This window comes from Cibotium barometz, chromosome 20 (assembly GCF_041138505.1).
Source record: "Cibotium barometz isolate CiBa-2024 chromosome 20, ASM4113850v1, whole genome shotgun sequence".
NCBI classification, from domain to species: domain Eukaryota; kingdom Viridiplantae; phylum Streptophyta; class Polypodiopsida; order Cyatheales; family Cibotiaceae; genus Cibotium; species Cibotium barometz.
The window spans coordinates 51303928-51317963 of NC_141065.1; the positions used below are offsets into that span (position 1 = coordinate 51303928).

General features: G+C 48.1%; 1 protein-coding gene across 2 annotated transcripts in view; it reads left to right on the forward strand.

Moving 5' to 3' along the window:
* The window catches only part of LOC147628000 (uncharacterized), a 70146-nt gene that overhangs the window by 25204 nt on the left and 30906 nt on the right, over positions 1-14036 (forward strand). The window contains exons 2-3 of one of the 2 annotated variants that reach the window (XM_086814970.1): positions 5105-5827; positions 6082-7368. In XM_086814970.1, coding sequence (XP_086671096.1) covers positions 5105-5827; positions 6082-7368 — 2010 coding nt within the window. Of the gene's footprint in view, positions 1-5090; positions 5828-6081; positions 7369-14036 lie in introns of both variants that reach the window. The other variant, XM_086814971.1, reaches the window with a different exon arrangement.

Sequence of the window (14036 nt, forward strand, 5' to 3'; positions counted from 1 at the left end):
TCGGCATATGGCCCTCCTAACCATAGGTGGGGTGAAGAAGGTGGAGACTGTGGAGCATGGCTCTGTGGGCTGTGGTATAGGGGGCTGTGCAGGCACATCATAAAGTCTCTCTGCATATGTCTGCCAGGTCTGAGGATCGGCAATAGGTGGGGGAGGACAGGGCTCTCTGAGTCTCCTCCAAGTAGCAGCAGCATCTCTGCTCATGAGCGTGTGATATGTGTCCCAGTACTGAGCCTCGTCATAAGCTTGCCGCTTACGGCGGGTGAGAGTATGCATCCTCCTGCCTGCCTGCCTCTGGGTGATCTCCCCGCGAGCCCTCTGCACTCGGAGACTGCGGTAAAGGTTTTTGCACTCATCATCATACCATCGGTTCTGGGGCATGCTCCCAGATGTAGGTGGCCGTCCTGTCTGTATGTGGTATGGGAAACTCCTCGCGGCTGCGGAGTGCAGTACATGTGAGAGCTGGGAGGTGAGCATGGCCATGGGTGCCGATGGATCTAAGGCAAATAGCTGATCATGAACATGATAGTCGTACACCTCGGCTAGGTCCTGAGTGAAGTGAAAAATAGTGCGTGGTGGCTGTATGATGGGTGGGTGGGTCTCCAATAAGCTCCTGAAAGTGAGGGATAGGTATGTATGATACGCCCCAATGGGGCATGGTGGTACGGTGAAGTGAGACACCATATCTGCTGCCTCCCGGGATCCCATCACATAATCCACTGTACTACTGCCGCCTCCCACTGGAAAGCAAGTCAACCCACCTGAATCTGGCCATTGAGTCATCCCGTTATAAATAACGAGATGGTGTCGGGCCCCAAGCTCCAGCAAATGTTGCCCATATCCAGTGCTGTTAGCTCCTCCATCAGCGGAGATCCGAGTGGTCCCTGTATCCTCTGTAGCTAGCGGCTTTAGTCTCAAGGGATCCTCAAAGTCATAGATCTCGCACTGTCTGCTCTGAGTCCGTGCATTGAAGTCCCCCATCAAGAAGACTTCTCCCAGTGTCGAATAGTGTAAGATCTCCTCACATAAGACAGAGTATGGAGACTCACTAGCCTCTCCTCCACCCGGCTCCTCCGTGGTGGCAAACCGCGACCCCTTCGGAGGAAAGTAGCAAAGGGCGATATAAATCCATCTGGTCTCCGAGAGGCGTAAGCTAATCCACATGTATCTCGCCTCCGAGTCTCGTGCTACGACTCGAACATGCTCATGTAACCCATGCCTGAAAAGCACTGCAATACCTCCTGAACCTCGGGAGGTGGCCTGTCTCATCCCCTGTCGGTGAGCTGACTATCCCTATAATGTGCCTTCTTCCCTTCTTTGCGTGCCGCCTTGATCTTCGGCATGCATAATCTTCTGTGCTCCAGTTGCATCCATGTGAGGTCATCATCGAAGTAGATGGGGTCCCTTGGCAAGCTCCTCAAGATAGCCCGTCTTCTCATAAAGCTCATCCTACTCTCCTCGTCCGGGAACTGTAGCACTAAGGCCTTGCCTTTGGTGGAGTCCTTTGGGGTTGTCCTCCATACTCTAGTGAATGGGAGCGGCTCATCCTCCTTTAGTCCTAGCTTGGTACATAGGTTCCGCCCGTCAATCTCGGGCGTGGAGGTAGTGCTCTCTGGTATCCCTGTGACTCGGATGTTGAGGCGCCGGGTCCGTCGCATCTTCTCTTCATCAAGAGTAGACTGCATCATGTGTACATCTTCTTGTACCTCCTTCTTGATGTTCTTCTTCATCACTTGTACATCTTCTTGCACCTCCTTTTTGATGTTCTTCTTCATCACTTCTACCCATCCTTCGCGGGCCGCCTCCATTTTCCCCTCGATTGTGTGGGTGAGGGTTTTGGTGATCTCTTCTTTGATTGCCTCTTTGTCCACCTCAAGAGTCTCTCCTTCCTCCCGTGGACGATCGCATAAGGATGCCACTTCGCCCTTCAAAAGGTTGATTTCCTCTTGCATGGCGAGCTTTTCCTTCTCCCACTCCTCTTGCATGGTAAGCTTCTCTTCCTTCCATATTTCCGCTTCGGCCTCCAGCTTCCCCATGCGCGTCAATAAGTCCTTCTTGATGGCGGTAATGGTGCTGTCCAATGTCTTCTTCTGGTCCTTGATAAGATCCCTAAGGATATGATCAAGCTGGCTGATTTTGTCATCTACAGACCCTCCCATTGAGAGAGAGAGAGAGAGAGAGAGAGAGAGAGAAAAGGGGGGGTGGGAGTATATATATATATATATATATATAATTATTATTATTATTATGAGAGAGAGAGAGAGAGAGAGAGAGAGAGAGAGAGAGAGATGAAATGATATATTAACGTCTCTAAGAGGCCATAGTGGCCTATGAGACCAAAACTGAGAGTACATCTGAAGTTGGTGTCTCATCAAAGAGAACAAGACATAAAAGTACAATAAACTGATTGTCCTACAGTTATAAGAACAAAACTGCAAGACTCCGAGATGATACTAAGTAGAAAATACTGGAAAATACTGGAAAATGTATATCAGGTAGATCCATGTATGCTGATCAGTTGAATTGTTGCCCTCTCCTTAGATCAAATATCTCCGCCACCATGGGGCTGTCTAGAATGGAGAGGTCGTAGAAGCGAGGTAGGCGCCTCCGATGCCGAGCAATAATGGCTCTGATCTGGCAATGGTGAGGATGCCGTGGTCGGGATCCTGGTGGGCGTGGCCGACGAGCACGACATAAGATAACTGCTCCATCAGTGGTGACTCCCTAAGAGCGTGGTCGGTGCCCTGATGGCCCAATGGAGGAGGTGTCAGGAGGTGTGTGGGCTGGGTTGCTGGTGTTGGTGCCAAAGAAATCTGCCAGGGTCCTCTGTCTAGGTACATCATGGCTCGGCCTCCTGTCTGCCAAGAGGGTCTCTCTGTGTCTCTTGAGCTCAAGTAGAAACAATCCGAGGCATCTCTGATCCTCAAACTCCATGACCCTGTGTAACAGCCCAAAACCCTCTCGGAAGAGGCAGTGATATCTCCCTCCGATCTCATAATAGACTGTACATCGGCAAATGTAGTGTTCCTCTGTCTCTACCTTGTGGTAGCATAGCTGACAAATGCGGTCATCCACGATCTGATGCACATATCGCCCTGTCTCAATCTGCAGCTGGTGTGATGAGGTCCGGATCTGTCCAATGGCACAACGTATCCCATGTGATAGGTGTACATCCATGTACGTCCGGCGGGTGATAAAATCATCCGGTGAGAAGTGTAGAAAATGGCTCTTGTCATGAGTCATTTTCGTGCCCAAGGGCTCAAGGGGGCTAGTCCATGTCCTCTCTGTGTCCACTCTGATGATATCCATCCTGATCACGCGGTTTTGCTCTGAGCGGGTGAGATCCAAAAATGGACAATCCAGACTGTACTGAAAGGGTGGTAGTGCCTCTATCCGCAAACCATGTAGGTCAAACCATGATCTCATCTGAGTGTACCAACAATGAGCATCTCCATCCTCTGCCAACTATATGGATGAGGTCAATGCCAAACGGGAGTACCTCTGCTGAGGGAGCTCCCATAGCCGCTGTAAAAAGGTAACTGCCTGGAATAGGGCCTCGGTTACTACTGGTGGGGCACCCAGCTCAGCCCGAACAATCTCATGTGGTACTGATGATTTGCTCCGAATCATACGAGCAATCATCATAATCAGTGGTCTCTCCATTTGCCTCCATCCCTCATCTGTCCCTCTCTGAGATCTGTGATGTATACTGGGCCCCCAAATTGGAGCTCCGTACAGGAGGGTCGGTGTGACAAGCGTAGCAAATAGCCACAATTTGGTGCGTGGCTCCTGAAACTGTATGTGTGCACACTGCCTCTCAAGTGCCCCCAAGGCTGCATGCCCTCGAGCTAATCTAGCTGCTGCCGCCCCCCTCAGGGAGAAACGCGCAGCCATACATGTCTTCAAAGTGCCTTTGTACGATGCAACCGTTGTGCCAATCTCTCGGAGCATGTCATCCTTCCATTTCTGCATCTCTTTTTTCATTTCCATGTGCATCAAGTCTTGGGCTAATTCCATCTCAACCCGTACTTGGGCTTGCATTTCTCCCTTCAGTTGGACATATATCTCTTCCTTCAGCGTTTCGTATATCACTTTCCTTTGGGCATGCATCTGCTCGATCCATTCCTTTTCAAGCTCCTGTCGCATGGTGTTCATCTCTGTCCTTATGTGAAGCTGTAGCTCCTCATAAAGGGCCTCATCTCGTCGGGCCATCTTCGTAATCCTTCGTGAGCCAAGGGACATGATTCCTTCCCTCGGTCTTCTGCGGTAGGCATTTGGTGCCTTCGTGGGGGTGTGAAAGGTTGTCTCACCATCTTGTTCCCCCTCAAGGGGTTGAGACATGTTTTCCCCTACTAGTTGCTGCCTTGGGGGCCTGAGCAAGGGTGGTTGGGAAAACGGGACAGAAATGAGAACTGGCTGCGCATAGAGCAGGTGCACGGGTCAACCCGCCAGCCGAAATGAGAACTAGCTGCGCATAGAGCAGGCGACAGAAATGAGAACTGGCTGCGCACAGAGCAGGCGCACGGGTCAAGCCCGCCAGCCGAAATGAGAACTGGCTGCGCATAGAGCAGGCGCACGGGTCAAGCCCGCCAGCCTTCTCACACCAAAAAGTCTTACCACGTGCAGTCCAGACCTGTCGCCAAAGAGAGAGAGAAGATTGTTTCTGTCCTGTGTGCCCAGCCGACCAGCGCGCATCTCCTCGCTCTCCCCTTTCGACAAGCTCACGGGAGGGCTTGCCTGGTTCATCGCCGCCAGCAACGTCGACGTCGATGAGAAAATGTGGGAGGGCTTGCCTGGTGCATCACCGCCAGAGAGAGAGAGAGTCGCCTGGTGCATCACCGCCAGAGAGAGAGAGAAATGAAATGAAATGAAATGTTACCTATGAGACCAAAGTTACAACCATGTGACATCTGATACACTGTCTGGAAAAGAAAAGAGATAGCCCCACAATACATCAGTAGGGGGGAAGCTAATGCTACTAGTCAAAATGGGAGAGAGAGAGAGAGAGAGAGAGAGAGAGAGAGAGAGAGAGAGAGAGAGAGAGAGAGAGAGAGATGATTTGAAAGCATATTGACATTCAAAAGAAACAGTTTATTGTTTTCAGGTCTTCAAAACAGAGGCTCTGCATCGGCTTTCACTTTTTCTCCTTTACTTGGCTCCAACTTCAGAGTCGTCGTTCACTTGTCCAGATGCTTTTACAATTTCCATCCACTTTAAAAATAAAGATCTTCTCTTGCCTCTGAAAGATATTCAGGTCCTTTATAAAATACTATTCTCGGAGCTCACAAGCTATACAGCTTGGTTATTCAGGCAGGAAGCTGGTGCAAAACAATCTGAATCCAAAGTACCCTCCAATTTTTGTAGCAGTGAATGTGATCGTGTACATTTGGTGCTAGTTGTGGGGGTCCTTCAATGCTGCATTCGAATTCTTCCTCTTTTGGAGTTTAACACTGGGTTGAGTCTCGTTGCTGCGGAGACTCTGATCTCAGTTTTGAAACAGTTGTGCTGCCCCACAAATCTTTGTCGGCTCAGTGCCAAGGGCTTTGATGATGTGGTAGGATGCTTCAGGAATCAACTGTTGAAAACATCTTCCGATAAAGTACAGGCTCAGAGGTATTTTGAAAATGGCCATGAGCAATCCGGTGCTGCTGTCCCATGGATTAGTTCTGTGGAAGCAAGTATCAAAGGTCTGCAGGAACACTTTTCCAGCCATAAGAACATGGAAACTCCTGCTTTCCACTTGTTTGGAGAAAATATTATGGCATGTTCCGCCCATGACACAAAAACACATACTGATCGAGCACAAGTTGCTTGTGCACTTCTTGAGGTCAACTTTAATCTCTTTTTGCACATACCTACTGTTGTCTTAACACATTGGGCTAAAAGCATATCCACTCAACGTGTTTGTTTTAGGTGTTTTTGTCAGCTAGTTTTTTCTTCAGATCTGGAGTATAATCTGGAGTTAATATACCTAGGTGCTTTAATATGCAATAGTTGGTAGTACTCTAGGCTCGTTTACATCCCAACCTCATTGTAGACAGAGGAGTCTCTGTGTAAGTATAGAGTTTGGTTTGATTGCAGGTTTTCATGGATGAGCTGCTACTTCAACCAGGCTTAGCTGATGTCTTGTTGGCCAGTAATGTAGATGCTGAACCGGACTCATCATCAAGTATTGGATTCTCCTGTGGAAAGCATGTACAACTGACTATGGAAGCAGCTGCAGTGCACTTCATCCTCTCATTCTCTGGGTTTGATTATGTCGAACTGTTGCAGGGAAATTTCAAATCTAGACATTCAGCCTATTACGGGTCAGGGATGAGTTTACCTTCAGCTGTGATGCTGTTCGACCTGTCAGTGGTTGATGCTGTGTGTGCTCCATACATGTTTCTTGTGCATATCGTGAATACTCTAAGAAGATCATTGGATAGTACTTCATGTTTAACACCCGAGTTGCCTAGAGAGATGGTTCTAGGTTTAGCTGCATCAGTGCTTGAAAGTGCAGTGAATCTTTACTCTAGGTTCTGGACATCTTGTCCCTTGCCTACACACTACAATGAGCTGCAACCTGGTGAACTTATTAACTCTCTGTGTGATAAGTTCTGGGCACTGTGTGATGGAGACAATAAGAAGATTGCTTCAGTACTGGAGTTGCTATTTGGTGAAGAAAGCTGTTCAAAGTCTGGGCAGCAAGAACGCAGATCAACCCACCCTAATGCCAGTTTTTCCTGTGTAGCTGATGCAACTTTTGTTGGGGATGAGAGGTTGGAAAGCTCCTGTCATGTCATTCAGTCTGCTTGTTTCCACACAAGACAAGATGCAGCTTCCATCTACAGTGATCAGGAACAAGAGCAGATCCTGCCTACACATACCAACTGTTTCTCTCCTTCAGGATCTACTTACCTTGTATCAAACACAGCTCTGCTGGTTTCTGTGCTGCAGTTGATGAGTGCAGCTTTGCTTCGTTTGGTTTCAGAGGCCAATAAACAGGACCCGAGATCAAAGGCAGCCTTGCTTGAAAGGGGCACTCAAGAGGCTCCAGATGGGGGCCACCCTTGTGTGAATGCAGAGCTATACATTGACAATGCGAAGGAAGCATTCAAATTTTGTGCCTCAATGGACAGGGATAAAATGTTTGAGGATCTGAAGCTGGACAAGCAGCTACCAAAATTATTCTATGAAGTAGATGAAGTGACTGGACATGCCTTCACATTTTTTGTTGAGAGGCTTCGCTTGAGTTTTAAGCAAGGTTCCCCGAAAGCTTTATGTCAGGCATACTTGGATGTTCTGAAGTCTTTGATAACTCTTCTTGTTTTTATGGAGCAAAGGAGAAAGAGGGAAAATCCAGCATATGACACACATTTGTGTGAGGTAAGATCTTCATCTTAATTGTAAAGTTTTTCAGTCTGGGTGTTGAAATAGAATGACCATCCTTTTATACTCATGCAAGTGTAATGGATCTCAACAATGTTAGCCTAATTAAGGTTCTGTAGGCTTTTTTAGGTGTACATAAGCTTTCTATTTGGGGCCAATGGGTAGGGCTCTGCACATATAATGTCATGTGGTACAGACGGCTTACTCCTAATCATACATGACAACATGATCACTTGTAGCCCCTCTATGCTCCTCCACCGATCCTTCCCTAGGCGTGGCCCCCAGAAGGCTGCACCATACATAGCTGCTGGTTGTACTAAAGTGTCAAAGAGCCAACACTTAGTAAGGGGCTCATGGAAATGTGCCTGGAAACAGTCTCTCTAGACGATCTAGAGAGGCATGCCCCCGTCTCGCTAGTCAGTCAGTGGCAGTGGTGGTCATGCAAAACTAGGGGCCTATAAAAGTGACTCCAAGGTATGTGTATTTTTGCACAATCTCCACTGGGGCCTCTCTGTATAAGAAAGATAATCGTGAGGTGACCGCATAAGATCTGTTGAAGACCATAACCTTGGTTTTGCGCAAATGGACTGTAAGGTCTCTCTCCCTGCAACATCTGTCCAATGCATCCAAGTGTTTTTTGCAAGGGTCCATGAGAGAGAGGGAGGGGAGAGAGAGAGGAGGTAATATTAATGTCTATGAAAGACCCCAAGGTGATACAATGGTACCATGGATATATAGAGCCATGGAAATTGAAAGAGAAAATGTCCAACACTAGTGTATGTACATGTAATTAGTGTGGAGCTCAAACAGGATGAGCCCTAGGCAGTACTGGTTCGGGAAGTCAATGATCTTGGAAAGTGGGCCAAATCTCTGATGGAACAGATAGTGAAACCTCCTGTGGATCTCATAGTATACTGGGCACCGACATATGTAATGCTCCTCTGTCTCAACCTCTGTGTGGCATAATTGGCAGATCCTCTCTCCTTGGGTTTCTGTATGAGCAAAAAGAGAAAGAAAGAAAGTTATATTAAATGTCTTCAAAAGACCCAGTGGGTCTATGAGACCAAAAGTTATACAATAGTGTCCATGTAATCTCATCATGGTACAAAAGAAAACAAAGACTAGAGCTATGAGCTGGGAATGTCAAATCCGAGCCATTTGATACAAAGTGGGACCATCATCTTCACACAACCCATGGAGCTCACCCCTCGGTAGGGGGAGGGGGCCATCAAGGATATTGAGCATGACGTTAGCCTCTAGAAGGTTGTGCAGATCTGCTGGGCGTGGAAAGGTGGTTCCTGTGCCTCTCCAAGATCTCCTCAAGCTGGGGCTGATGTTTGTGTTGTTGGTGAGGTCTAGGGAGTCTGGGGCGTCGGGCTCGCTGTAGTGCTGTGGCCCGGTCTAGAGTCGCACCAGAGTGGGGTTTGGCGAGGGTTTTGATAAAGCTGTGGGTATTTCATCCATGGCTGGTGGGACGTCCTCTCATGGTCAGAAGAATTGAGTGATGGTCTCCTGGGGCCGGGGTGGATGTCTCCTCCTTTGACTCGGCGTCCTTCTGGCACATAGTGCATATCCTGTCTCTATCCTCAAGCGGTGCGATGACACCCTCAACTGGCCCACTGCAATCGGCATGGCATGTGACATGTATATGTCAAGGTATCTGGCCCTCAGTAGGAAACCATCCTCTGTGAGCCTCATGAAAGTATCCATGTAGTACTGCTGTTTGTGTGAGAGTGGCTCATGTGTTGTGATCCAAGTATCCTGTATGTATAGTCCTAATAAATCATATCTGATCACCCGGTTTTTGTCATCCTGAGAGAGCTTGATGAATGGGGAGTCCGGGTCATACTGGAGTGGGGGGAGGGGATCCATCTTGAGTTCCTGCCTTGTGAACCAGGTGCATACTCGGCTATACCATGACTCGTGCCCATCTGCTGCTAGCTGCTGGGAGGATTGTAGGTGTCACGACCCTGTGTTTATCTCTTGACAGTATGCAGGTGTCCACGGGGACATGGTGGACAGTGTGAATGGCATCAGTTTGGGAGTTAAAAAAGCCTCAAGGTTTTAACAAGGTTCTTTTTATATAACCCCATGTGAAAAGGGAGGGGACAAAGGTTATTAAAACCATTAAAAATAAAATAGCACCCCTTTTTGAAGATCGTGGCACTTTTGGGAGGGGTTACACTATTATTTGGGGGAATGCTTTGGAAGGTTGACAGGCTGGTCGGGCTGCAACTCTCGCCCTCTTTTTCTTTGCAACAAACCGGAAGGCTGCCCAGCAGGGGGCACAGAACTGAAGTGCGCTCTCTCTCTCTTAAAAGTCCCAGGCATCTCTGGTCCGGGAAGTCCATGATCTTGGAAAGTGGTCCGAACCCAGCCCGGAAGAGGCAGTGGAACCTCCCCCGAATCTCATAGTATACAGGGCATCGGCATATGTAATGGTCCTCTGTCTCGGGCTCTGTGTGACAGAGCTGGCATATCTTGTCCTCTGGTGCGGCCGCCCTAGGCCCATATCTGGCAGTCTCCACTCTTAGTTGGTGGGACGAGGTGCGGATCTGGCCGATTGCACATCTCACCCCAAAGGATAGGTGTATTTCCATGTAGCGTGGACGGATGATGAACCCATCCTCTGTCCGGCATAGGAGGTGATCTCTATAGAAGGCCATCTTCGTCCCCAGTGGGACGACTAGGTGAACTCCATGTCCTCTGAGTATCCAGTTTGACAATGTCCTTCCTAATAAGTTGATAACCCTGTTCCGCTCTGTGCGGCTGAGAGCAAATGATGGGGCCTCTATGCTGTACTGGAACGGGGGGAGTGCCTCCATTTGCATACCATGCATGCCAAACCAAGTGCCTACCTGTGCATACCAGCACTCTGTATCTCCCTCAAGTGTCAGCTGTCTCGAGGACTCCAGGGCTAGCCGGGGGTATCTATCAAGTGGAAGCTCCCATAGCCTATGCCAGTATGTCATTGTCTGGAATAGAGCCTCTGTCACTATCAGTGCAGCCCCATCTCTGTCCGTACAATCTCATATGGCACTTAAGGGAGCCCTTAGTGAGATCCAGATTAGCTGTACTTGCTCGAGGACCAGCACCACAGAGAGCTCTCACCGACTTTTTCCATACCAGCACTCCGAGGGCCGATCCACCCATCATACCCAGACCACAGGCTAGTGTAGGAGCTTGGCCGAGAGGTGTGACACTCGACAGAGCCACTGAGTTATGCAGAGCTCGATGCCCCAGACCCCATGGCCCTCGCCCACGGCCACGCCACCATAGGAGGATCCGGGCCATCATCTCCCATCATCGCAAGACCTCGCGCTAGCTCAGTTTTACCACCTTGAGCACCATGTCACGGCGGCCCATGAAGGATGTATTAGGGTGATATGAGAGCACTTTGCTCATGTATCTAGATCAGATTTTAAAGTTCTAGATTTTTGTTATCTTTCTTTATTACTATTTTGCATCTAGGATGATGTACCTCATGGATATGATCTAACCTTTTGGTCTCATAGGTCATTTTGGCCTTTTGAAGACATTAATACAACTGTCTTTCTTTCTTTCTTTCTCTCTTTGAGAACTGACGAGCTGGACTGCAGGGAGCACAGGGTTGGACTGCGGGTTGTCCCTCGCTTCGCAATACAGCAGGACACGTCTTTTTCTCTCTTTGGGTTATGGAAAAAGCATAGGGTTTTACTGTGGTTAACAGCCATGGTTTAGGCACCGTGCTTGGATGATATATCTATGGTTTTACATGGAAACATGACATTGGTTCTCGAGAGGAAACATGACTTTGATTTTTGGGGGAAACAGGCCTATGTTGTATGGGATATAGGTCTATGGTTTCAAGTGGAAGCAAGTCCTTGGTTTCATGAGGGAACATGTCTTTGGATTCATGGAAACATGTTTGTTTTTGGTTTCTCCAGGAGATAGGTCACATGTAGGCAGTGGGTACAGGAATGGACACATGTTTGGTACAGCCTTGCTGCTGATGGGTTCGAGAATCCATGGCTGAGATGGATAGTACCCTTGTAAGGTAGAGAGGGTTGGTACAGGTGTGTCGATTGTATGGTATGCTATGCTGTGATGCAAGTTCTCTTTTGGGAAAGAGTTTGGAGTCTTTGTTGTGATGTCAGAGCACTGGATGTGTCAGGGTGTGATGTTGTTCATAGGGTGAGAGGCTATGGATAGTTGTGGCAGCCTTGATGATGGGAGAAAGCTTCTATATGCAGGACTCAATGTGAAAGAGTCTTTTGATGTGAACGATAGCTGGAATTGTTTGTGGATGCTGAGTGAACAAGAAGCCATGATGGAGGATCTTTGCAGGCTTCAAGAGTTCTATTGTGACAGTTGAGTTTCCAACCTTATTGTAATCAAGTCTCTTATAATCAATTAAAGAAATACCGCAAGGGGCGCCACTGCGTTTTGGGGCCAATCGGTGTTTGCGTACTGTTTGCAGGAGCACTCTAGCTCCCCCTATTTGTTTTCCTTTTCTAGGTCTTCAAAGGTGTTGAAGTGTTTTGTGTGCGAGTGTTTGTTTTGCACCGCCCTTTGGTTTTGTCTGAAGACCAAGGCTGGTTTACAGTAGGGCGAGCTTCGACAGTCTCAAGGGGGCCATGGCACTGATCCTGTGAATGTATGTGACTGTCTGGAAGAGTGCCTCTACTACCATGGGTGCTACAACAAATTCTGCTAGGATAATATCACCTGGGACTGATGGTTTGTTGCGTATCATACGGGAGAGCATCATGACCTGAGGCCTCTCTATCCTCCGCCATTTGGCCGCTGTAAGATTAGGCACCCAGAAGGGTGCTCCATAAATCAATGCCGGAGCGACCAAGATGTCAAATAGCCACATCTTGGTCCTCGACTCCTGGAAGTGGGCGTGGAAGTAGTCTCTTCATGAGAGCAAGAGAAGCATACCCTTGCAACAGTCTAGCCTCTGCAGCATGGCTCATCGAGAATACCGGTCTTGTAAAAGTGACTCCCAAGTACACATGAGTGTGCAATCTCCACTGGGCTGCCCATGTAGGTGAAACTCAATCGAGATGTGAAAAGAGGGGATGTGTTGAAGACCATAACCTTGGTTTTCCCAAGGTTTACTGTGAGATCCCGCTGTGCACAAAAGTTCTGTAATGTGTCAAGATGCCTGTGTGGAGAGCCTCTGAAGAATCTGCAATAAGCACAATGTCATCAGCATAATGTAGTATGGAAACAAGGATGCCTACTAGTGATATGCCTCCCCCCCCTCCTCTATCAATGAAGGCCGAAATCTCGTCGATGTAGAGAGAGAGAGAGAGAGAGAGAGAGAGAGAGAGAGAGAGAGAGAGAGAGAGAGAGAGAGAGAAATGAAATGTTATATTAACGCCTTCAAAAGGCCATAATGACCTATGAGACCAAAAAGTTACATCATGGTGGATCTGATACAATGTCTGGATAAAAAACCCAGAAAAGAGAGAGAGAGAGATGAAATGATATATTAACGTCCTCAAAAGGCCAAAATGACCTATGAGACCAAAAAGGTTACAACAATTGGTGGATCTGATACAATGTTTGTGTAAGAAAAAGCTAAAACAACTAAACAACTAATTGAAACTGAAACAACAACTATAAGGAAAAGTAAGGTACTAGGAGCTCCTAATGGATAACATCTGGGAAGGAAAACTCCAGCAACAAAGGTAAGCATCATATACATCACTATCCAAAGATGTCTCTCATCGGTCGATGGCGGATATCCTCAGTGTCCTCCATGGTGAGTACTCTGACTGGAGGTCTCCCATGCCGTGCTAGTATGGTCTTGATCCTCTGTTGTAGTCTCCGTCGGTGTTGGGATGGGCCTCTCATCTTGGGGCGCCTGGACTGCCCCAGCTCTATAGGTATCATAAAATACTGTTTGGTTATGGGCGGTCCTGGCATTGAAGTCCCCTAGGAGAATGATGTCACCATCCCTGGAGAAGTCCCAAATGTCATCATCCAAAATAGAAAAGGGAGACTGGCCGCTAGGTGATGCATACACTGATGTACTAGGAGCAAAATAACATATAGCAATGTAGAGATATCTGCTCGTCTCTGCCGTCAGTCTTGTTGGGGTAAAGGCATTATGCCCACCCTTATAGTGTGTAGTTGTTGGGGTAAAGGCATTATGCCCACCCTTATAGTGTGTACAAGCCCATAAGTTTTATAGTACATAGTACACTTAGTACTTTTAATGTACTAAGTGCACTATGTGCACTAGAGCAAATATACATGTGTGATAGGGGAGTCACACACTCATACTTTGTGAGTTGACTTATCCCCAAATCTCTCTCTCTCCCTTCTTCTCTGTGTGTGTCTCCCACATGAAACCCTAATTGTTTCAGCTGAGCTTCTTTAGCTCCCTTCAACTGGTATCAGAGCTGCGGTTGTGTCCGTGTGTGCGCTTACAGGTGTGCGTGTTCAGGTCTTATTGTTGTGCTCTGTGAAGCTTTAGGTTTGGATACGCTCGCGCAGCTGCAGCGGGGTCGCCGTTTGCTCCACAGGGCAAGGCCGCAGCGTTCTTCCCCTTCTCTAGCAGCAGCGGCAGCACAGGCGTTTGACACCGCCATCAGCACCCCCAGCACTATCGGCAGCGACGAGGTATCTGACGACATGAGAGGCGGTGGCACAGGAGAGGCGCCAATGCGTCA